The 24,809-nt window shown below is 37.1% G+C and overlaps 1 protein-coding gene across 1 annotated transcript in view; it reads right to left on the reverse strand.

Moving 5' to 3' along the window:
- EPSTI1 (epithelial stromal interaction 1 (breast)) overlaps positions 1-24,809 on the reverse strand; it is a 109,123-nt gene that overhangs the window by 19,158 nt on the left and 65,156 nt on the right. The window contains exons 8-10 of the mRNA XM_015559453.1: positions 22,427-22,520; positions 15,643-15,675; positions 12,798-12,881 (exon numbers count right to left, since the gene is read on the reverse strand). Coding sequence (XP_015414939.1) covers positions 12,798-12,881; positions 15,643-15,675; positions 22,427-22,520 — 211 coding nt within the window. The remainder of the gene's footprint in view (positions 1-12,797; positions 12,882-15,642; positions 15,676-22,426; positions 22,521-24,809) is intronic.

Below are 24,809 nucleotides of genomic sequence, written 5' to 3' on the forward strand. Positions count from 1 at the left end.
GGAGGCATCACAACCTCCCAATCTACCTGCTCTGTGCATGACGGGGGCGGTGCCCCAACTCCCCAATTGGCCCTGCTCTGAGCCCGACCAGGGGCTGCCCCTAGGGATTGGGCCTGCCCTTTGCCACCCGGGAGCAGGCCTAAGCCAGCAGGTCCTTATTTCCCGAGGGGTCCCAGACTGCGAGAGGACACAGGCTGGGCTGAGGGACCCCCTCTCTCCCCCCGAGTGCACAAATTTTTGTGCACCGGGCCTCTAGTATATTTTATAACCAACTCCTGCTTATTTAACTCCATTTGTTATAATCACTTTTCAGTTGATTCTCTTGGATTGTGCAAGCAAATGGCTCTCATCCATAGATAACTATACTTAGTTCCAATAACTAGAAAAGCTCCTTTTTAATTTTTATCTTATCAAGTTGGCTAAAACATTTCCTCAACTTTGTTCCATTTTATATTAAGAGATTTTTTTTAGCTGAAAAGAGTTTTTTCGTCAAATAATTTTGAGTTTGAATTTCCAGAACAATACTGGCTGTGCAGAGGGGCTGCAGTTAGTCTTGTGTTGTCCACTGTTCTAGTTTCACCACTGAGTCCACTGTTGGTTATTGGATTGGAAGACTATATGAATGCTAAGAAAAGTTTTTATTCCTAATTTACTAGTTTTTTTTAAATTAATAGTACAGGTTAAAATTTATCAAAATCTTTTTTTATAATTAAAGAGGTAGTCAAATACTTTTTTCTCTCATGACCTATCTTATTGCAATAAGATATAAAAATTTATATAGTTAGTGATCTTTGCATTCCTAGAATAAACCTTACTTTACTATGATAAATTAAAAGAAAAGTACCATTAATTAATTTTTTATGTTATTCTCTATAAGTTTCTCCTTTTATCTGGTTGTGACATCATGGGGATGATACCTAAATAATATGGATTCTAAATTATTTTGTCTTTTCCTCGCCATAAAACAATTTGTAAAGCATAGGAAAAAAATCTGTTCCTTGTAAATTCCAATGAACTTGACTGTAAAATGACCCAAGTTTAGCTTGTTAGGGAAACGTAATTCTCAGAAAACTTTAGAAATTACTTGCATTTTTATTTGTTTTTATATATTTTAATTATTTGAGTTATTTTAGAGTTTTATGTGTTCTTATAAAATAATTTACTTAATTCACATATTTAACCTGTTAGCATGGTATTATCTATAGTCATATAGAATTAAATATTTTATAAATCTATGGTTTCAGTCCCTCATTTCTAATGTTGTGTATTTGCATTTTTATTAATCTCTTATTAATTAGAATTGCCAGTGACTTGCTCATTTTGTTGACCTTATCAAAAAACAAACTGTTGGATTTTTATAACAGCTGTTTCTTGAAGTTTTGTTATTAATTTCTGTTCTTATCTTAATTACTTCTTTCAGTAACTGTTTGTTGTTCCTGTTCTAAATTATTGGACTGGATATTTAATCCATTTCTTTTTTTAGTACTGATTTGATTTAAAATTATGATCTTTCTGAATACAATGTCTCAGACTACAGCTTTGCACACATTCTTCATAAGGTGCCCTCACAATAATTTGTTATGAATTCTATAATATTTTTTATTTTTTGGCTTATTTATATTTTTCAAATGACTATATAAAATCAATAACCATGCAAAAACCAGTGAGTGGAATCAGCCTACCAGAAGTTTTTTTTTTTAATCCCTGAAAGATAGAAAGGAGACAGGACAAACTGTACCGAGAAACAAATATGTGGGATAAACTGCTGCTGAGTTAGCAGTGCTTCCAAATGAGCTCCAAATGATGTGGTTTTTTAGATGATCAGCTGGAGAACTTCATTGAAAGCAGTTTATCAGTGGCTCTCTTCACTCTACACTACACGTGAGATAGCACTGACACGGCCCACAAGGTGAACAATGAATGGAGAAGGGATGTCTGTGCTCAGAGAAAGAGGACAATGTCCCAGGAACCTAGTGACTACAGGAAAACAAGAGGCTGCCACATCCAGAAGACAAGCTCTTGCATACCTCACTTAGCAGAATGCCCAAAGAACTATTAGACAATAACCAAGAATCACCAAACATTTGAGAAAACCATGAGAACATGATTATCACTCATATGTAGAATCTAATGAACAAAATAAATGGATGAACAAAATAGATCCAGAGACATACAACTATGGAACAGACTGACAAATTTCAGAGGGCATGGAGGGTGGGGAGAGATTAACTGGGAAACTTATATGCACATATTCATAGCCCATGGACACAGACAATAGTGTGGTGAAGGCTTGGGAAGGGCAGGTGCGGAGTGGAGTGGGTCAAGGGGAAAAAAACTCAAAGGGATAATTGTAATAATTTCAACAATAAAGATAAATTAAAACAACAACAACAGCAAAAAAGAAAACCATGAGAAATAAAACTTAAAATGGAAACAGTAAATAGAAAATGCAATGTCTGTATAATTACCATGAATAAAGAAATCAGGATGAATATTGAACTCATAATGCAGAACATTGCTATGAAAAAGTAAATCAGCAATAATGGTAAATAAACAAATTCAATACATGTGCCAAATAAGATGAATGAGACTATATGAAATTATTTAGTAAACAGGATGATCTATCTACAGGTTTCTCCCAGAATGTAATGAAAAATCCAAGGAAACAGGAAGTGTAAGAAAAACAATGAAGATATATAGAAAACAGATCTACAATTTCCAAAGTCTATTTGATACCTATCCCAGAAATGGGGACCAGAGACAATATACAAGAAGAAATGTAAAAAGAAAATAGAAATTTTCTGGAACTGGAAATATATATTTTAAGATTAAATAGGTCATATGAGATTAAAAACAAAAACACTGAAATTTATTATCATGAGGAGGTGAGGTGAGAGAAAATAGCAAAAGAAAATAAGTGGAACAGAGAAAATTCAAGGAACCAAGAAAATAAAAACCAAAATACATAACTAAAAAGTAAATTATGTAGCAAGAATATGTGTAAATATACTGGTAGTCACAATAAATGAGACTTTATAAAATTTACCTATTAAGAGACTGTAAAATGAGGTAAAAATAAATCAGCCATTTTTGTCACTTGAAATTTAATTTAAGCCAAGTGACACAGAGAGGTTAAAATTAAGTGATGGAAATAAAAATTGTCACATACATTCTAATAAAATAAGCTAGCAGAGAAAATCCTGGAGTCAGATAAAATAGAAAGACAAAAAGAAATCCAGCTGAAAATCTTTAAATGGGAAAAGTAGTATATTTCATATTCATGAAAATTTGTACTGAAAGGGCAGGCTTCCAATAAGTTTCATTGGTTGGAATTACTTCCCTTATCATGGCTGAACCAATCATAGTCAAGGAAACTGGAATTCCAATGGAAGGTTAAACCATTTGGGATTGGATCCCTGGGACTTGGGTGGTGTCTATCTTCTCTGAAACACAGGTCATGCTAACTAGGGTAGATACATGAAGAAAAAATTAGGATTTTAGGAGAAAGCTAGGCAACCTACAATATTTTATACACTACTCTAAAGTTATCACAAGACACAATTTATTTCCTTTGAGAATTATTGCAAAGTGATTAATTGCTATGAAATTAAAAGTGCAATGTTTTATTTCATCTCCTTTTAATTGTCTCTATTCTCCATTTAAAAGTAAACTTCAGAGGAGCAGGAACCTCCTTTATTCTGGTTGTCTGTTTTTATTTTTTTTAATTAAATTTATTGGACTGACATTGGTTAATAAGATTATATAGGTTTTAGGTGCACATTTCTATGATATATGATCTATATATTGCATTATATGCCCACCACCCAAAGTCAAATCATCTTTTATTCCCATATACTTGACCCCCTTTACCCTTCGCTAACTCCCAAACCCCTTTCCCTCTGGTAACCACTGTATTGTCTGTGTCTATGACTTTTTGTTTATTTAATTTTCTTGTTTGTTCATTTGTTGCTTTCAGTTTTATATCCTACATATGAGTGAAATCATATGGTTCCTAACTTTTTGTCTGACTTATTTCATTTAGCATGTTATTCTCAAGATCCACCTATGTTGTTACAAATGGCAGTATTTAATCTTTCCTTATGGCTGAGTAGTATTTCATTAAATATGAACCACATCTTCTTTATCCAATTGTCTAGTGAAGGACACTTTTGTTGTCTCCATGTCTTGGCCATGGTAAATAATGCTGCAATGAACATAGGGATGCACATATCTTTGCAAATAAATGTTTTCAAATTTTTCAGTAGATACCCAGAAGAGGGGTTGCTGGGTCATATGGTAACTATATTCTAGTTGTTGTTAATCCTCACCCTAGGATATTTTTTCCATTGTTTTTTGTTTGTTTGTTTGTTGTTTTTTTTAGAGAGAGTGGAAGAAAGAGAGGAAAGGAGAGAGAGAGACAGAGAGATAGATAGAGAGAAACATTGATGCGAGAGAGACACATCTATTGGTTGTCTCTTGCACAAGCCCCAATAGAGGCCTGGGATGGAATGTGCAACCTGCCCTTGACTTGGAATCGAACCCGAGACCCCTCAGTTCATGGGCTTATGCTCTAACTCTGATCAACACTGGCCAGGGCAGCTACTCTATTCTTATTCCAATAACTCTATTCTGTACCAGCTTACATTCCAACCAGCACTGAATGAGGGCTCCCTTTTCTCCACAACCTCTCCAACACTTGTCTTCCTTATTTTTTTAAATTTATCTTTATTGTTGAAAGTATTACAGATGTCCCTCTCCCCGCTCCCCATTGACCCCCTCTACCTCACTCCTGCACCCTCCCTAGGCCTTCGCTGCACTAGAGTCTGTTCATGGGTTATGCATATAGGTTCTTCCGTTACTCTCTTCCTGCCCCCCCATAACCCTTTCCCTCTGAAACACATCAGTCTGTTCCATGCTTCAATGTCTCTGAATCTATTTTGTTCATCAGTTTATTTTGTTCATTAGATTCCACATATAAGTAAGATCATGTGATACTTGTCTTTCAGTAACTGGTTTATTTCACTTAGCATAATACGCTCCAGGTCCCTCCATGCTGTCTCAACGGGTAGATCCTTCTTTTTTACAGCTGCATAGTATTCCATGGTGTAAAAGTATCATGGTTTTTTATCCACTCATCTACTGATGGGCACTTGGGCAGTTTCCAGATCTTAGCTATTGTAAATTGCACTGCTATGAACATAGGTGTACACTTATTCTTTCTGATTGGTGTTTCAGGATTCTTATGATATATTCCCAGAAGTGGGATCATTGGGTCAAATGGCAATTCCTTTTTTTTTTTAAGAAAATCTATACTTTTCCATAATGCTTGTACCAGTCTGCATTCTTACTGACAGTGTACTAAGGTTCCTTTTTTACCACATCCTCACCAGCTCTTGTTGTTTGTTAATTTATTGATGATAGCCATTCTGGCAGGTATGAGGTGGTATCTCATTGTTGTTCTAATTTGGATCACTATGATAATTAGAGATGCTGAGCATTTTTTCATATCTCTTGGCCATCTGTGTGTCCTCTTTGGAGAAGTGTCTATTCAGGTCCTTCGCCCATTTACTAATTGGGTTGTTTGTCTTCCTTATGTTGAGTTGTGTATTTTATATATTTTGAAAATTAACCCCTTATCAGATGTATCATTGTCAAATATTATCTCCCATACAGTGGGTTCCCTTTTCATTTTGACGCTATTTTTTTTGTTACTGTTGTTTGTGTTTTTTGTTTTCTTTCGGTTTGTTTGTTGTTGGTTTTTTGTTTGTTTGTTTGTTTTTGCTGTGCAGAAGCTTTTTAATTTGATGCAGTCCCATTTGCTTATTTTTCCTTTGTTTCTCTTGCCCTGGGTGATGTGTCTTAGAAAATTTTGCTACATGAGATATCTGATATTATTCTTTCCATGTTTTCTTCTAGGATTTTTATGATTTTCATGACTTACATTTAAATCTTTTATTTATTTTGAATTTATTTTTGTGTATGGTGTAAGTTGGTGGTCTAGTTTCTTTTTTCTCAGGTATCTGGCCAATTTTCCCAACACCATTTATTGAAGAGACTGTCTTTACTACATGGTATACTCTTGCCTCCATTGTCAAATATTAATTGAGCGTAATGGCTTGGGTCAATTTCTGGGGTCTCTGTTCTGTTCCATTGATCAATATGCCTGTTCTTGTGCCAATACCAGGCTATTTTGAGTACAGTGGCTTTGTAGTATAGCTTGATATCTGGTATTTTGTTCTTATTTCTCAAGATTGCTGCAGCTAGTCAGAGTCTTTTTTTTATTTTTGGTGCCATATAAGTTTTTGAAGTATTTGTTCTAAATATCTGAAATATGCCACTGGTATTTTAATAGGATTCCATTGAATCTATAGGTTACTTTGGACAGTATGAACATTTTAATGATGTTAATTCTAACAATCAATGATCATGGTATATTCCTCCACTTGTTTATATCTTCTACCTCTTTTTCAACCTTCTGTAGGGCTTTTAGCTCCTTGTTTAATTTTATTCCTAAGTATCTTAACTTTCGTTGCAGTGGTAAATGAGATTTTTTAAGTTTCTCTTCCTGAAAGATTGTTATTGGTGTATAAAAATGGTGTTAATTTTGTATCCTGCTCCATTGCCAAATTCATTTATTAAATCTAGTAGATTTTTGGTGGAGTCTTTAGGGTTCTAAATGTATAATATCATGTCATCTATGAATTATGACAGCTTTACTTCACCTTTCCAATTTGAATGCCTTTTATTTTTTCTTCTTGTCTGATCACTGTGAATTTCCAGTACTATGTTGAAAAAGAGTGGTGAAAGCAGACATCAGTATCTTGTTCCTGTTTTTAGGGGAAATGGTCTTAGTTTTTGCCCAATGAGTATGATGTTGGCTATAGGATTGTCATAGATGACCTTTATTATGTTGAGGTATGACCCCTCTATTCCCACTTTGCTGAGAGTTTTAATTTAAAATGTGTGTTGGATTTTGTCAAATGTTTTTTCTGTATCTATTAATATGACCATATGATTTTTGTCTTTCAATTTATTTACGGGATGTATCATATTTATTGATTTGGGATTATTATACCAGCCTTTCATTCCTGGAATAAATCCCACTTGGTCATGGAACATGGCCTTTTTAATATATTTTGTTGAAGATGTTAGCATCTGGGTTAATCAGGAATATTGGCCTGCAATAATCTGGCTTGGGAATTAGGATAATACTGGATTTATGAAAATATCTTGGAAGTATTCTTTTTTCTTGGATTTTTTGGAATAGTTTGAGGAGGATAGGTGTTAGCTATTTGAATGTTTGGTAAAACTCCCTTGTGAAGCCATCTGGACCAGGACTTTTGTTTGCCAGGAGGTTTGCTTGTTTTTTAATTACTGCTTCAATTTCATCAATTTTTATTGGCCTATTCAGGCTTTCTGGTTCTTCCTGATTCAGTTTTGGAAGATTGCATTTTTCTAGGAATTTGTCAATTTCAGCCAGGCTGTCCAGCTTATTAGCATATAGTCATTCAAAGTATTTTCTTACAAGCCTTTGTATTTCTGTGCTGTCAGTTGTAACCTCACCTATTTCATTTCTAATTTTATTTATTTGGGTCTTCTCTCTTTTTCTTGATGGATCTGGCTAAAGGTTCATCAATTTTGTTTATCTTTTCAAAGAACCAGCTCTTGGATTTATTGATCTTTTGTATTTTTTTTAAATATATTTTTGTTGATTTCAGAGAGGAAGAAGAGAGAGAGAGGTAAAAATATCAATGATGAGAGAGAATTTTTATCAACTGCCTCCTCCATGCTTCCCACTGGGGATCAAGCCTAACCCAGGCAAGTGCCTTGACTGGGACTCAAACCATGACTTTCATAGGTCATTGCTCAACCACTGAGCAACACCAACTGGGCTTGTGTTATTTTTGTTTCCATGTAAAGTATTTCTACTCTGATCTTTATTATTCTTTCCTTCTACTTACTCTGGGCTTTCTTGTTGTTCTCTTTCTAATTCTTTTTAGTTGTAGTGTTATGTAATTTATTAGACCTTTCCAACACTTATTACTTGCTTGTTAATAACAGCCATTCTAACTGGTGTGAGGTTGTATTTCATTGTAGTTTTTGATTAGCATTTCCCTAATAGTTAGTGAAGTTGAACATATTTTCATATATCTGTTGGCCATTTGTATGTCTTCTTGGGAGAAGTGTCTGTTCAAAGTTCTCAAGCCATCTGTTTGTTTGGTGTTGAGTTTTATGTGTTCTTTATATACAGGGTGTGGCAGGGTGTAGGTTTACAATTCTGAGTATGCAAAACACATAATTTATTCTTGTATTATTATTTTATTATTTGCATACAAAATCTACTTTTGCCCCACCCTGTATTTTGGATATTGAACCCCTTTTCAGAGCTGTTGTTTGCAAATATCTTCTCCTATTTAGTTGGTTGCCTTTTTATTTTGTTGGTAGTTTCTTTTGCTGTGTAGAAGCTTTTTAGTTTGATATAATCCCATTCATTTATTTTGCCTTTATTTCCCTTGCCTTTAGGGTCAAATTCATAAAATCTTCTCTACAACCAAGGTTCATAAGTTTAGTAGCTATGTTTTCTTTTATATAGTTTACGAGAGGCCCAGTGCACGAACCCAGGGGTTGGGAGGGATTTCTCAGCCCAACATGTGCCTAACCAGCAGTTGGACATCCCTCTCACAATCTGGGATGCTGCAGTCACTAGTGACCATACTTTACATACAGGTGAAAGACATCTAGCTATTGTAAGGGCAGCTACATTTTTTTGCCCTGATTTTAAAAAGTAGTACATAACATGATCCTTCTGAGGCAGTAGTACCATTTTCTCCATCCTATGGGTGGAAAAACTGAAGCAGAGAGAAATTAGGTAACTGGCTTTGTCACACAGTTATACATGTCAGAATAAGGGCTGACCACAAAATGCGCAAGCCAGAGTCCATGCATGTCATCACTGCATCATCCTGTTTTTTTAGTGTTAGAATAGCCTTGTCAGGTTTTAATTTTTAAATCTAAGATACTGTTCCCAATATACAGGGTAGGGTCACTAGGCCTGGATGGCGATCAGTGCCGATCTGTGAAGAGACCGGCAGGCGGGGCGAGGTGCGCATCATAGCAACCAGTCTGCCCATCTTTCTGTCTTTCGGTTGATTTGCATATTAGGGTTTTATTATATAGGATTGTTTCAGGTCTTATAATTAGGTCTTTGATCCATTTTGAGTTAATTTTTGTATATGGAGACTATCTGTTCTTAATTGAAGCTCTAGCATACTACACAAGGCTCAGCACATATAATGGGAGTTCAATATATGTTTGTTGATAGAATGAATGAATGGGTGGATAGGTGAACAAATACAGAAATAGATTATTCTGAGGTGATTCAATCAAAATAATGCAGTATAAAAAACCAGAAAAGGAAAGCTTTAAAGTGATGTTAGATACTGTTACAGAGTTATAGGGAGTCCGAAAAGTCCACTGAATTGAATGTTCAGAAGGGATTTTATCTTTAGAGAGTTGTTCTAGTAAGAATATAAACCAGATTTTTCACTGAATATAAACCAGAACATAAAGAATTAAGGATGAAGTAGGTAATAAAGATATGATTACAGTAAGATTGCCTTTGTCTTTATTTTTATTACTTTGGTGGAAATAGAATAGATGATATACGTATGTGAGGATAACTGAATCAAGAAAGGGGTTTGTTGGTTTCTTCATTTTAAAATAGCAAGAGTGAGCATATTAGTTAGGAAAATACAAGTATCAGTCAGTGGATAAAAATATGTTGAAGATATAGAGGGAAAAGGGGAATTATAAATAAATTTCTAGAAGAGGCAACTTAATCACATATAAATTTCAGAAAGAACCTACTGTCCCCAGAGATTAAAGTAATGGGAAAATGTGAAAGTAAGGGACATAGAGAACCAAATAAATGTGCTGTAACCTCAACTTACCCTAGATGATCTATTTACAAGTTACTCCAGAGCAGGTATTCAATAAATATTTGTTAAATGAATGGGATGAACAGACAAATGAATAGATGCAATGATATAAATGTGTTGTTTCTGTATCTTCTTACCATAGACATGATTTTTCATAATTTCTTAAGCTAAATCATTGATGTGATAAGGAATGACAGATTGTACCAATCAGGGAACACCTTTAGTGAACATTTTTTAACAACAGATTGAACAAAAATATGATGAATACCCTTATGCATTCTACTGTTATTTAAATTCCTAATGATGGAATTATCTATGTGCTAACATTATTCATTTTACTGAAAGCAACAGTAAGTAAAGAAACAGTTTATGTCAAAGAAAAATATATGTTCAATCAATAACCAGAAAAATATGTATGTATCAATATTTGTCTAACTCCAGAAGAAAAAACAAGATTAAGAAATAAAAAGTTTAATTTTTAATGTTTAAAATAATTGTTCAACCTGAAAATTAAATCCCAGATCTAATTTTCTAATCTGTTGAGCATTCTCTTTATAAAATGTTCTGTTTTTAATGGTTTTCACATTCCAAAAATATACACCAAACTGTATAAAAAAACACTATTTAAAATTCACTAGAAGTTACTTTAAAATAAATCATATGTACACTGACTTTATAACACTCTCCTCTGTTCCAACTTCAGAACTTGTTACTAAGTTAAAAGATCACAGAAACAGATGAACACTTTTGTATCACTTGACAAACATTGAAAATATTAGTTAGCTTTCACTTGCTAACTACTAGAATTTATATCTATATATATAAAAGCCTAAGAGACCAGCCGACCAGTAGCTATTATGTGCACTGACCAACAGGGGGCAGATGCTCAACGCAGGAGCTGCTGAGCTGCAGTGACTTGTTAGTTCTTGGGTGATGCACCCGGAACCAGGGAGGAGGGAGCCCAATTCTGAGCCCATCACCTGAGAACTGCCCTCTCACAATCTAGAACCCCTCAGGGGATGTCAGAGAGTTGGTTTCAGCCCAATCCCTACAGGCCAGGCCAAGGGACTCTTTGGGTCATGAATCTGTGCACCGGACCTCTAGTATTACTATAATGTTGCTTATTTTATTGTGCATTTCAATATGACCTATGTCAAAAGAAAAATATGTTTGTGTTTTTTTTAAAAAAAAATCAGGGAATAAAAAAGTTTTATGGTTTCTTTATAGCTTATATAGCAGCTAAATTTACAATTTACATTATTCTTTCAACAATTTAATTACTGCGTACCATGCACAAAAGAGGTAAGTGACACAAAAGAGGTGGGTGAAACCGAATGAGTAAGGGATTGATCACTGTTGGAAGGAGTCAAATTATAGCAACAATAATTAGAACATATAGTCTATTTCATAATGTGATTTTCACACACAATTACTATAATAAATTACTTTGTGTGGTAAAAATACAAGGATGGAAACAAATTAAACCAAATCAGGGAAATCAAAATAGGAATCCAAGTTCATTGTATAATTGAAGAAATGGATTTGAGAGATATCCTGGAAGAAGTGATAGGATATACCAATCACCAATATGATAAGAATAAAAGTTGGAAAATAAGAATTATGGGGAAGATAATGGTCTCCAACTAGCTGAATAATTTATTTTGCTTTTTTAACCCCTTCCCCAACAATTTTTTTGTTAAAAACGTTTCTTTTTCAGACTAATTTTTTTATTTTGGTTCTATATAGCATTTTTGATGCTGGTTATGAAAACAGTTTGTAACTCGTCTTCCTATAAACCATATTTTTTTACCATATTTTCTTAGTATACTCGTCGACGACTGAAAAAGAACATTTTGTGAAAACGAGTATACACGTTTCTGCCGGGGAAGGGGTTAAAGGATCTGGAACGCAGTGGCACCTTGGAGCTCATCATTGGTATTCCTTGTCCTTCTGAGCCCATGCTGAGGAGCTGCTGGCCCTATCAAAGCCTATGTATCAAAGGCAGGTTTGACCATCAAGTCCGAACACTGAATGTTTCCAGTGACCATGCCAGAGATTTCATATTCTAATGAGGATTGCCCTTTCCAGCACTCTTCTTAGGATGTTCTGCATTCATTGCACTTTATTCCTATGGCTCAAAAATTTTGGACTGCCTCACATATTTGTATACATGTGTAGAGTATCTTTATGTTTTATTATTATGTGCATTTTAAGTGAATATTCAAGCCATTTTCATGAATGTGTATATCCACTCTGTTGTGCATTATAATATTATCTGGACACTATTTGTAATACCATATGTATATCCTCGGTTTAAAAACTGTCAGTATTGCCCTGGCTAGTGTGGTTCATTAGGTTAGAGTGTCATCCCATACAGCAAAAGGTTCCAGGTTCAATTCCCAGTCAGGCCACGTATCCAGGTTGTGAGTTTGATCCCCAGTTAGGGCGCATGCAGATCAATGTTTCTCTCTCACACTGATGTTTTTGTTTTCTCTCCCCACTTTCCTCTCTTTCTAAAATCATTTTTTTTAAAATGTCAGTGTCATTGGTTATGTTCTGTAAGTGGGAATTTCACAAGTGTTCGTTCCATCATCTCCATGAACTGCTGGTATTAACTATAGCAGACACACTGTAGCCCTGTGAGATAAAGTATCCTGATAGTTTTTACTAGAATTAGCCACCACACCACCACACCACCATACTTTTAAAACATCCCCACACCCACCTTTCAGTATGAACGATTGTGTTATTTTTCAAGATTTTCATGTATATAAATATTTCTGTTCAGAAACCCTTTGAAATGATCTATTGTCAGAAGCCAATAATAATTAGCAATGACCAGTAGGGTCTTGGGAATACCTTCTGGTGTTGTTCTTCCTTCATCCTCTGTAGTTTTCGATTTTCTTCTTCCTTTAGAGAATCCTTATAAGCCTGTCTTCTGGCCTGTAAAGATATAGGGGAGAAATTCAGAGGAAAAAGCATCGCCACAATATACTAGTCTGCCTACCATGGATCTGGTTTTAATAACTCAACCTCTGTACTAAGCATACAGCAAACTCTTCATACAGACTTAACTATTGAATTATTTATGCGTGTGTCTGAAGATGTCCTTTGGGATATACAAAAAAGAATGCTAGGATAAGCACATTTTATAATTCGATCTAAATACTTGTTTAATTTGCGTTTTAAAAATATCCCCTCAAATTTAACTTCAGGTGGTGGGCACACAATGCCATATATAGATGATGTAAGATAGAAATCTACACTTGAAACCTACATAACCTTTTTAACCAATGTCACCCCAATAAATTTAATAAAAAATTTAAAAAAAGAAAGTTGCAGGGTGAAAGGGAGATAGAAAAAGTATGTAAAAGAAAATAATTTATTTAAAGTTTCAAAATGGCAAATTCGCTTTCTTAATGAACAGTGTGAAACTCAGCTAATAAATCATTGAAAACACTTTTGTGAAAGTGAATAATGCTAACACCTTCCTGTTAGAAAGTTGAGGGAGAAGTAGTTGTTGCAGAAATTAAAAAAAAAAAAATCTGTATTGCTACTTTAGAACTGCTAACCAAGAACTGTGTTGGGCCACTTTTCCCGAAAACTGCTACTACTAAGGAAATGAAAAAAGGAGAGAAATTGTCCACCATGAAATGTAACTAGATACAAAGATAAGGGGCCATTTTTATTTTTGAGCAACAGAGGTTGGGGCATAGCCTTCTTGTCGAATTCTTAGTCGTGGCCAAAAGTAAATATTATCCCTTTCAGAGACTTGTAACTCACAGCTGTCTAACCTCTTTGGTCTGACATTCATGTTACGATCAGATGGCTTCCAATTATCCTCTCCAGCCTATTCCCTATGACTTTTCTCAGCTCAAACTAAACTTCTATTTCTCAAAATTACCCATACAAAATAAATTCATACATACATATATACATACATCCCCTCAGAGATAGTCGACATAGTGTATATTTTTTCTAATGAGAAGGCTTTGAAATAGAGGAAAGTTAAATATTTTTCAAGAATATTCCAGCTGAATCTGGTTTGGCTCAGTGGGATAGAGCATCAGCCTGTGGACTGAAAGGTCCCAGGTTCGATTCCAGTCAAGGTCATGTACCTGGGTTGCGGGCACATCCCCAGTAGGAGATGTGCAGGAGGCAGCTGATCGATGTATCTTTCTCATCGATGTTTCTAACTCTCTATCTCTCTCCTTTCCTCTCTGTAAAAAATCAATAAAATATATTTTAAAAAAAAAGAATATTCCAACCAGCTGATTAGTTAATATTAGAGAGAAGCAATAGTGACGCTGAGTTTAGAAGCACTGACATGTCTACTGCTCATTAATGGATCCTGTTAAAAAGCCTGTCAACCGGTAACTGCTACCACAGGATTCCAGAGATGCATTTCTCTCTAAGTCTTTGCATCCCCAGTCTGTACCTGAAGCATATTTCTGTTTCTGAGCAGAAAAACAAGGCCTGTTAAGGAGCACAGAAGTCATAAATCTGGCTGAATTAGGACCCCTGGGGAGCCTTAGGAGAGCCAGCACCCACAGCAGGATGTCTTTAGTCCCACTAACCCACCATGTCAGGCTTCCACACACTGGCATAGAGGCCGTATACTCTGGAATTTATGAGATATCAAGTATTCTGTCTGTTCATTGGTCATATACTTTCTCTCTCACACATTGATTTGTAGCCCAGCCTCTGTAAGGCAGAGAGGCCAGCCTGGTATGCTAATGTTCAGGACATTTCATTTTTCTCATAAAAGCACCAGCAGCATCATGGCAGCCGGCGGCATATTTCAGGACTTGTTCTTTGGACTAACAATCCATAAAGCTTATGTAGGCTGGGCCCCCCTTTCCTCTTACTGTAATTTTTCTCAAGCACTTCTTAATCCATTCCCCCATTTCTGTCACTATAGAACCCGTATTGCATCAAATAAGAAGACATACTTGCCAGAGCGGGTTTCTATCATTTAAAACACTACTAATTAGAATAGCGGAGCTCTGGATGTGTTCAGAAAGCCCTTGTATATGCAAACCCTGCTACATCAGATGGGCAAACATCCTATGACTTTCTCTTCTATATATCCTAAACACAAGGGGACTGTGATAAGACAGAAGGTGGGAGTGGTTCTTCTTTTTAGAGAAAGCTAGTCTTCATCACAAATATTCCACAGAAAACCTAACAGGGCTGGGGGGAGGGGATAAGGGAGTACATCTACTCAAGAGATTAAAAGAAGGAGTAAAATATTTAGTTAAAACAGATATTATGATTTGAGTGGGAAACCTAAATTCTGTTTGTATACCTTCCTTTTAAACTTAACCACTTGATGCCCAGCTGGTGTGGCTCAGTGGTTGAGCATAGATAAGAGGTCGCCGGTTTGATTTCTGGCCAGGGCACATTGCCCAGGTTGCCTGCTCAATCGCCAGTAGGGGTGCACTCAGGAGGCAACCAATGCATGATGTTCCTCTCTCATTGATGTTTCTATCTATCTCTCCCCCTTCCTCTCCCTTCAAAAATCAATAACAAATATATTTAAAATAAACAAACAAATACACTTAACCACTTGTTCATTTACCAGAATATGGCTCCTGGTTTTGGATGCAGAAAAAAAAAAGAAGTGTCATTTAAAACTGGGAAGTCACCCGGCACCTTAACTATGAAGACTTCAAAGTTACTTGTAATCCTCATGCGTGCTTACCCAGCTGTGATCCCTAGGCAGGACAGGAAGTTTCTGTTCAAAAACAAAGAAGGAAAAAAAAAAAGGGGGGGGGAGGAGAAAAAAAAAACAAAAACAAGGTAGGAAACAGTTTTGATCACTATTTGTCTTAGTTTTAAATCCCAGAAATATCTATATCATTGTATTCAGATATTTTTCTAACATTAAATATGAATTTAACGTAATATTAAAACTTAAGTTTTTGTTACTCAACTACGATACACAGTTTTACTCATCCTCTCCCAAAGGTATGCTTATAATCTAGGTGTTCAATAAACAATATTTAACCCTCCTATGTGCAAGCACTATGGTTAAGACATAATCCCAGACCTCAAGTGTTTACAGCCTAGTGTGGAAGTCAGACAAGAAGATCAATCGTTATAGTACATCATGATAGGTATTGTGAAAGAGGAAGCTATAAAGAAGGACATTTAAGTAAACTGGAGCAAGGGCATCTTCTCAAAGTAGATGACACTAAGTTGTGTCTCAAAGAGTGAATTAGAATCAGCCTAAGTGGGGGGAAGGAAATTTGAACAAATGGAAAATAACATTGTATTGGTTTTCTAGGGCTGCCATAACAAACTATCATAGTCTGGGTGGCTTAAACAATAAAAATCTGGTGTCTCACAGTTTTAGAGGCTGGAAGTCCAAAATCAAGGTATCTGCAAGGTGGATTGCATGAGGTAAGGACCTAGGCCTCTTCCTTTGGCTTGGAGATGTGTCTTCTCCCTGTGTCCTTTACATCATCTTCCCTCTGTGTCCGTCTCCATGGCCAAATTTCCCCCTTTATAAGGACACCTCTACTATTGAATCAGAACCCACCCTCATGACCTCACTTTTACTTGATTGCCACTGTAAAGGCCCAATATCCAAATTATGTCACATTCTGAGGTGCTGGAGGTTTTAAATTTAAATTTGGGGGTGAGGAGGACACAATTCACCCCATGACAAGCATTAAATTCCTGTTTCAAGATGGTGGAATAAAAATGTTTATGCTCCTTTCTTCTCTCAAAAATTACCCTAAGCAGACGAGGAAATAAAACAAACAAACTCTATCTTTAAAAACTGAGAGACAGCTGTATTCCCAGACAACAATCTATAAAGACAGAGTAGATGGAGAAATGGTAAGTGACTAAGAGAGGAAGAGAGCATGCCTGAAGACTTGCTGGCTGGGGATAGAGGACACCCATAAGGAGCCAGTCTTCTCCATAGATCAATGTGAGAGCCAGTATCTGGACCAGTTATTAGGGAAGGTTGAAGCATGCTGGGAAGATGCCTATGCCTGCTCCTACCTGAAAATTCAGGTGTGAATTCTCCCAATCCTGAGAGGAAATCAAAAGTGTATTCTCTACATAAACTAAGCAAGGCAGGCCTGGAACCGAGGCAGCAGTGGTCAGATACCTCATTGAGAATGAAATGATTCTGTGAAATCCAGCATACTGAGCAGTGAGCCTCTCATGCTCTCTGCACTTTCCTCTGAGGGACAGAAAGTGGATATTTTATCCACAAAACAAGAAAATATTATTTTTAAATAGCAATGCAGGAAAAAGAAGCTCTTTGCAATTAAAAATATCTCCTCTCCCTCCACAAAAGACAAACCAGTAAAATATTTAGAAGATAATATATTATTTTTTATCTCACATGTATTTTCTTATATCTGCTCCAAATTTCTTAAACAGAGCTCCTAAAATCATTATAGTTTTCTAAGTGATAAGAGCAGTAGGAGCATTTGTTCTAATGAGGCAACTCTGGGAGGGCTCCCGGATGGAGGCTGGTCACCAGAGAAACCAAGCCATAATTAGAAGCTTGGAATCTTCAGTCCCACCTCCCCCTGTCCTTAAGAGACGGCAGAGGAGCTGGATATGGAGCTACTAAATTGGAAATGCCTATGTGGGGAAGCTTCTCTAAAAATCTCAAAAGCAAGGGGATTTGGGGAACTTCTAGGTAGGCAAACATATCCATATACTAGGAGGGTAGCCACACCCCAACTCCCAGACCTTTCCTATGTATCTCTTCATCAGGCTGTTTATTTTTATTATATCCTTAATTAACAGGACAATGTGTTACCCAGAGTTCTGCAAGCTGCAGTAGCAAATTAAGCAAGCCCAAGGAACCTCCAATTTGTAGCCATGCTGGACCAAAAGTTGTGAGGAACCTGGGGACCTACTAGTTGCAACTGGCACCTGAAGTGGAGGCAGGCTTGTAGGACTGAGCCCTTAACCTGTGGGAACTGACACTATATCCAGGTAGGTAGTGTCACAGTTGAGTTTAATTGTAGGGCACCTAGCTAGTGTCCCAGCATTGCTTACTGTGAGAGAAAAAACCAACCCATCTGGTATCAGAAGCATTGAGAGTGTGGTGGTGTGACAGCAAATGAGACACAAGGAAGAGAAAGAACTGGTTTTTTTTCTAACTCAATATGCCAAGAAGAGGAGGGGGAATTAGTCAAAGATAAATTAGAGGAGAAAGATATTTTTTACAAAATGTTAGAAGATAAATCTAGGAGGCCTAGGTTTTGAATAATAAAAATTCCATTAAGAGAAAATGAAGATAAATAAATCAAAGAAATAACACAAGAAAATCGTTTAGAACTAGAAATGAGTTTCCTTTATTCTTTAAAAGGAATAAAAATGATCTCGCGCTAAGACATATCTCTATGAAATTGCAGAATACCAGAAAAAAATAAGATATTAAAGTATTTCCAGGAAACGTAGGGGAAAGCCTGCTTATGAGGACTGATATTGGGATGGCCTTGGAGTTCCCAGGAACTAATACTCAAGGTTAGAAGAGCAATGCCTTCAAAATTCTGAAGGAAAATTATTTCCAATCTGGAATTCTTACCAGAAAATTGCAAGCTAAGAATGAGGGGTGAATAAAGATAATTTCAGACGTGCAAGGACCTGAATATGCATCTTCTCTTAAGAAGATACTAAATAATATACTCTACCAAAACAAACAAATAAAGCAAGAATGTAGATGAGACCCAGAAACCAGGGGACCCAACATAGGAGAGCAATAGCAGTAACTCCTCAGATCAGCGGTTGCCCACCTTTCGGATCTCACGGACCACCGGTGGTCCATGGGTCACAGGCTGGCGACTGCTGCCCCAGATGACTTTAAAGCAGTGATTCTTATCATTGGCTGCACATTAGAATCACCTGGGGAACTTTAAAAGCCCTGAAGTCAGGGCCATGGAGCAACAAAATCTCTGAGGGTATGACCAACACACCAGTGAATTTTAAAGCCCCCCAGGTGATTCCAATGTGCAGACAAGGCTGAGAATTCTGTGAAAGGAAAGTTTCAGAACAAGAACTGAAGGCATTCAAATGTTCAAAGGAAACTAAGAAAATGCAAAGATAAAGCGAAATTTTTAAAAAGAGAAAATGTAACTGGCTTGGCAGCGAAAATATATTTACATCATCATAATAAGGGAACACATGAAATACTGAATAGTTATGTTAGGAGAATAGGGAAATAAATTATTATTAAGAAAGAAAATTGATTGGTCATGAGATAGCAATATACACATTAACAGATATATAGAGTCAAATAACAAAAGAAACAGCTAGGGGAGTATGGTGGGATGACAATGTCCATGTCCTAATCCCTGGAAGTTGTGAATATTACCTTCTATGGCAAAAGGGAATTTGCAGAAATTATGGGTCTTGAGATGAGGCGATGAGCCTGGATGATCCAGGTGGGCCTAATATAATCACAAGGGCCCTTTAGGAGGAAAGCAAAGTAAAAGAGTGCAGAGAAGGTGATGTGAGAATGGAAGCAGAGATCAGAGTGATGTAGCCACATGCTGAGGAGCCAAAGGATGGTGGTGACCAAGAGAAGCTGGAAGAGGCACAGACCAGATTCCTGGCTAAAGTCGCCAGAGGAACCTGCCCTGCTGACAATGATTCATACTCATTTCTGACTTCTGATTCCAGGACTGTCACAATAAATGTGTGTTGTTTTTTAGCCACTAAGATACAGTAATTTGTTACCGCAACAATGCAAAAATTTTTATTGAGTTATAATTGACATATCACATCATATCAGTTTCAGGTCTACAACATAATAATTCAATATTTGTATATATTGGGAAATAATCACCACAGTAAGTCTAATTCACATCCATCTGTCACCATACATTGTTATAAAACATCTTCTTGTGATGTGAACTTTTAAGATCTATTCTTTAGCAACTTTCAAATATATGACAGAGTATTCACTATAGTCACCATGCCTCACATTAAATTTCTTGACTTATTTTATAAGCAATTGGAAATTAATACGGAGTTTAAAGTGTTGGAGTGAAAGTGGGATTGAAGGCCTAACAGGAGACATATACCCTTAAGTGTTGACTTTTTAAAGAACGTGACACATGGATAAAAATTAAAGTAACCAAGCTTCATTGAGTGTTTAAAGTAGTGAAAATATATGGCCATAAAGACATAAGTGATTGAGAAAGTGCTCCTCAAGCATTAATGTGCACACAAGTCACCCACAGACCGTGTTAAAAATGCAGGTTCTGATTTAGGTCTGCAGGGGGGCTTGAGATTTGTCCAGATTTCTATAAGCTCCAGGTGATGCCCATGGTCCATCACTAGGTCTAGTGACAAAGACCTACATTTTAGGACTGCAGAGAGAGCAGGGTTGGAACAGAAGAGAGCAGAAAGAAGGTAGGGTTTTTTGATTAAGTTACAGTATTTTGACTTTATCTTTAAAGATAAAGAGGCCACTGGACAGTGGAACAACAGGATGAGAGTTTTAACAATTATTATTCTCTTTAGAAGAGGAGGAAGCAGGGGACATCAAACCAGGGCCTGGAAACAATTTACTGTGCAATCTTATGTCTGAAGTTCTCTTGTATAACATCTAAAGGAATTTTCTTGCAGTCTTTTCCCTGACATAATTCTATAGTAATGTATTAAATTCCTACCTGCCCATGACAGATCCACTTGTAAATAGCATAAGAAAGACAATTTTCTCAGGACCGTGTGACTAATGCACTCATCAATACACAAAACATGAGGCTCTGGATGACAAAACATTACTGATACTTTGGACAACAGTTTTAAAATTCAGGATGCTCTTGTCAAATTGAAGACTTGAGCCAAAATCAACAGAACAAGCACACACAGTTCCACCAGGTGTTTCAAACCATAGGGGTCAGGAAGCTCTGAAACCAAGACCATCCTTGCAGCTAAATACCCACTTGGTAAGGCTCCACACTCCTGTTTTCGCTCCCCTGCCTCACTGCCACAGGGTGTCTGGACAGATGTCAACGACTGCCCCTCCACAGGATTGAACCCTACTACCCACAGCCTCTTAGCCCTCTCCTCCAGAGCCCTGCAACGAGGGGAGAGGATGACAGATTTGATATGACTTGAGGAGCCCACACTAGCAAATTTGCACTTTGAAACATCACATTAGCAACAGAAAAAAAAATAATCAAACACTTAAAGGTTAATGAGTAAGAGTAAAATGGCCTTTTCCCAAGTTGTGTCATACTGTGTTCCTGGCATTTTTAAAATGTGGTCACTAACCAGAAAGGGGGTGGATGAGAAGATGAAGATCAGGTTTCTCTAACAATGCATTGTTTACCTGCCCAAATTCCGGAAACGATGACCTTTGAAAACTTAAACCCATCTTTTCTTTGAACTATAACCCTTTCCCAGACTCATCCTTAATTACACTTACTTTGTTGTCCACAATTAGCCAGTCAATATCCAAGCCCTGCCAATTTCACCTGCTAAGCAGTTCTCTGACTTCACACTCATCTCCATCCTGTCACCACCACTCTACTTCAAGTCTTCATCATTCCTCATCTGGACTAATACAGAAGAGTCTCAGAGGCCTCTCTGCCTTCCTATTCCTTTAGATCCATCCTTCACTTGGTTACCAGTATGATTCAGCTTAAGTACATATCTGAACTTGAACCCTCCTTGTTTAAAGCTTTAGTCCTCATGGAATGAGATCTAAGTTCTCCAATGTGACATGAATATTTCTGCAGTGGTGTTCCATCAGGAATACCACCAGCTTCCTGTGTGGGGCATTTCTGGATTTCTCAATGTCTGGGGGATGGTAGTAGTATTTTGTGCCTAGGGGTCAGGAATGCTGAATATCCTGTAGTATCCAAGACAGCTCACACAATGAACCATCCCACCCAGAATGCCACTGTGGAGAAACTCTGCTCATGGGCCCTGCCTACCTCCCCAGCCTGCTAGACTACAGCTCTTCTAGACTTGTACTCTCGTAGACTGCAGCTACACAAAACTCCTCTTCCATAACACAACCATGCCTTTTCTTGATATTATACCTTAATTCTTGCTTCTGTTTGGATTAATTTCACTTGACACCTGGAATGACTCTTCACTTTATTGACTTATCTTAAAACTTCAGCTTTCTAATTGTTATATGCTGTACACTCACTACTTTGCATTCTATGATTTTCACCTTCACCTGACTAAGGTCCTTCTAGGCAAAAACTGTAGACCTTATATAAACAAAACAAAAAACTTTGAGAGATGGATAGATGATTGGATGACTGGGTGAGATCAAAGGCTTTTATAAGGCTGATGTATACTTAGTCCAGGTGCCCATAATATAGGTAATAAGTGCACTGTTTTCTTGCAACCATTGAAGTTTCAGATTAGGCCATCTGCCTTTAGTTCCAATATTCAATGTTTAATAGGTCATTCTATGCTCTTAATCTTCATTCACTAAATGTCTCTTTTGCAATGCCAGACAGCACCCTGCATGGCATTCCACTTACCCAAGCTGAAGATTGTAGGTTATGGCAAGCAGTTGGATAGGTACTTCTGTTTGGCAACTCTGTCTCCAGTCTGCTCAAGAACTCAGCAGTTTTGCTAGCAGAAACACAAGTCAGTGTTAGTGTCTTTATAAAAATAGAAATATCATTATTTATTGTGCCTTTGGAAACTAGCCTAGGCTTGTATTAGGTGATGCCTAAAAGTGTCACAGGTAGAACAGTTTGAGTGCAGTGGAAAATTGAATCAAAATGCTATTACAAAACTGCATTATTGAAGAACATTAGTTTGAAAAGTATAAGTCCTAAAACTGAACCTATAGGAATAGATTCTGAACCTATGATTTTATTTTTTCTACTTCCTGTACTTTGACATGGAAATAAATGCTCACTCAGATTCTAAAGTCCAGGGCTCTAATTTCCTATCTGCACATTTAAAGCTTGACACTCAGACTTCACTATAAAATGAAATATTAATCCCTCATAATATCTCATTTCACACTGGTTTTACATGAGCCCTTCACCTTCTTTTCCCTGGTCATCTCATTTCCAGCATAGTTTTAACTACTTTCAGGATACACAGACCCTCTAATCCAGTAACTCTTAGCCATTTATCGATCATGGACCTCTTTGGGATTCTGAAAGCAGAAATAGATCCTCTGTTTACACACACACACACACACACACACACACACACACACACACGCATTTGATTTGTAATAAGTGCTGTGGTTCTGGTCTGCATTTCTGACATGAAAGATTGGCCTAGACATGTCCTCAGAGTAAGTGAGAGGTTCTTTGACAGCATGGATAGACCTGGAGAACATTATGCTCAGCGAAATAAGCTGGTCAGAGAAAACAAATACCACATGATTTCACTTACATGTGGAATCTAATGAATAAACGAAACTACCAAGCAAAATAGAGACATACTCATACATTGAGAGCAGGCAGACAGCTCAGGGGCTGGAGGTGGGGAAAGGGATATAGCAAAAAAGAAAAAAAGACAGAGAAAACTCATGGATATGAACAACAGTGGTGATTAGGGACGGGAGGGTTTGAGGTGTGAATGCGTGGAAGTGGAAGAGGGCATAGAGGGGATTAATGGTAATGGGGAGAAAATACAAACCATCACCCTGATTTTGCCTCTCATGTACATCACGCATAGAATACTGGAATTGTTTCCTGGCCCTTACTTCCATAACTGGCCATTGATCCTACTTACCATTGATTTATTTACATTCCTTTGTCCCTTCCCCATGTTATCTATGGGATTTGTTACCCCTTTATTCCATCTTCGCAACCAAGTATCTCATCAAGGCCTGCTGTATAGTGCATCAGACCCTTCCTGCCTGCTCCCTATCTGCTTCCTTCCTTCTGGTATCCCTCTGCTTTCCCCTAATATTTTAGGTCTAATGCTAAGATCCAATTCACCAAGCACTTAGGGCATGGACATCAGAGAAAACACAAATGGCCTGGCAAAAATAAATGATATCTAGTGGGGTGGAAATCAAAACAAGGAATTAGAAATTAAACAGAGATGCCAACATCATTTCAAATAATTATTTGAGTAGAGCATGTCATTTGAACAAGTTCAGACGCTTGAGCTGGGAAAGAAAGAGCTCAAAGTTCAATAATGTACCCAACCCTAACAAACATAAGGCTTCGGCAGTTGAGACAAGCAGCCTTCCTATTTGTGTAGGATTGCTTATCTTGCCAAGAATAGACAAGGAGACTAATGAAATCTCAGAGTCTGGGAGCTGCCCCAGTGTCTGGAGCTTTATGAAATCATCAGTCAAAAGTATAAAGAGAAGAGAGTTGCTGCAAGTTTGGATGAGATTTCTGAATATCCTTAGCTGAGTGCAAACCACAGGAGAGATCAGTGAAAAAGAAACACCATGACAAGCAAGGAAGAAACATCAGATCAAGTTGATTGGCAGCCCTGCACTGTGTTCTGACGGTTGCATTTTATCTGCCAATTCTAGCACGAAGCTTGCTAGGTATCTAACCACCAGCTTGGCCCTTGTGCCAATGTCACTGCCCCACTTGTGCCACAAGATTAAATCACAATGACAGGGCCACAGGACTGTCACAGAAATGTGAGAAATCTCTGGAGAATGTGGATTACTCCCAAGTAAGTAACTATGCAAACAAGATAAGTTCCAAGTTACCAAACTAACTGGTATTGTTCTACTCTTAGTACAGTGTCAGGTGGTTGAGTGTTGACCAATGGAAAGTGAAAGGAAGTGATGCACACCACCACTTCCAGGATCAAATAACTGTAAACTTCCCAGGCATGCACCTCCATACATTTTCCCCCTACTGGCTGCCTGTGAAAGAGACAACCCCAGCACAAACTTTTAGACATTTAAACATTTAATGATATTAA

Source organism: Myotis davidii, unplaced genomic scaffold, assembly GCF_000327345.1.
Source record: "Myotis davidii unplaced genomic scaffold, ASM32734v1 scaffold70, whole genome shotgun sequence".
Classification (NCBI taxonomy): Eukaryota; Metazoa; Chordata; class Mammalia; order Chiroptera; family Vespertilionidae; genus Myotis; species Myotis davidii.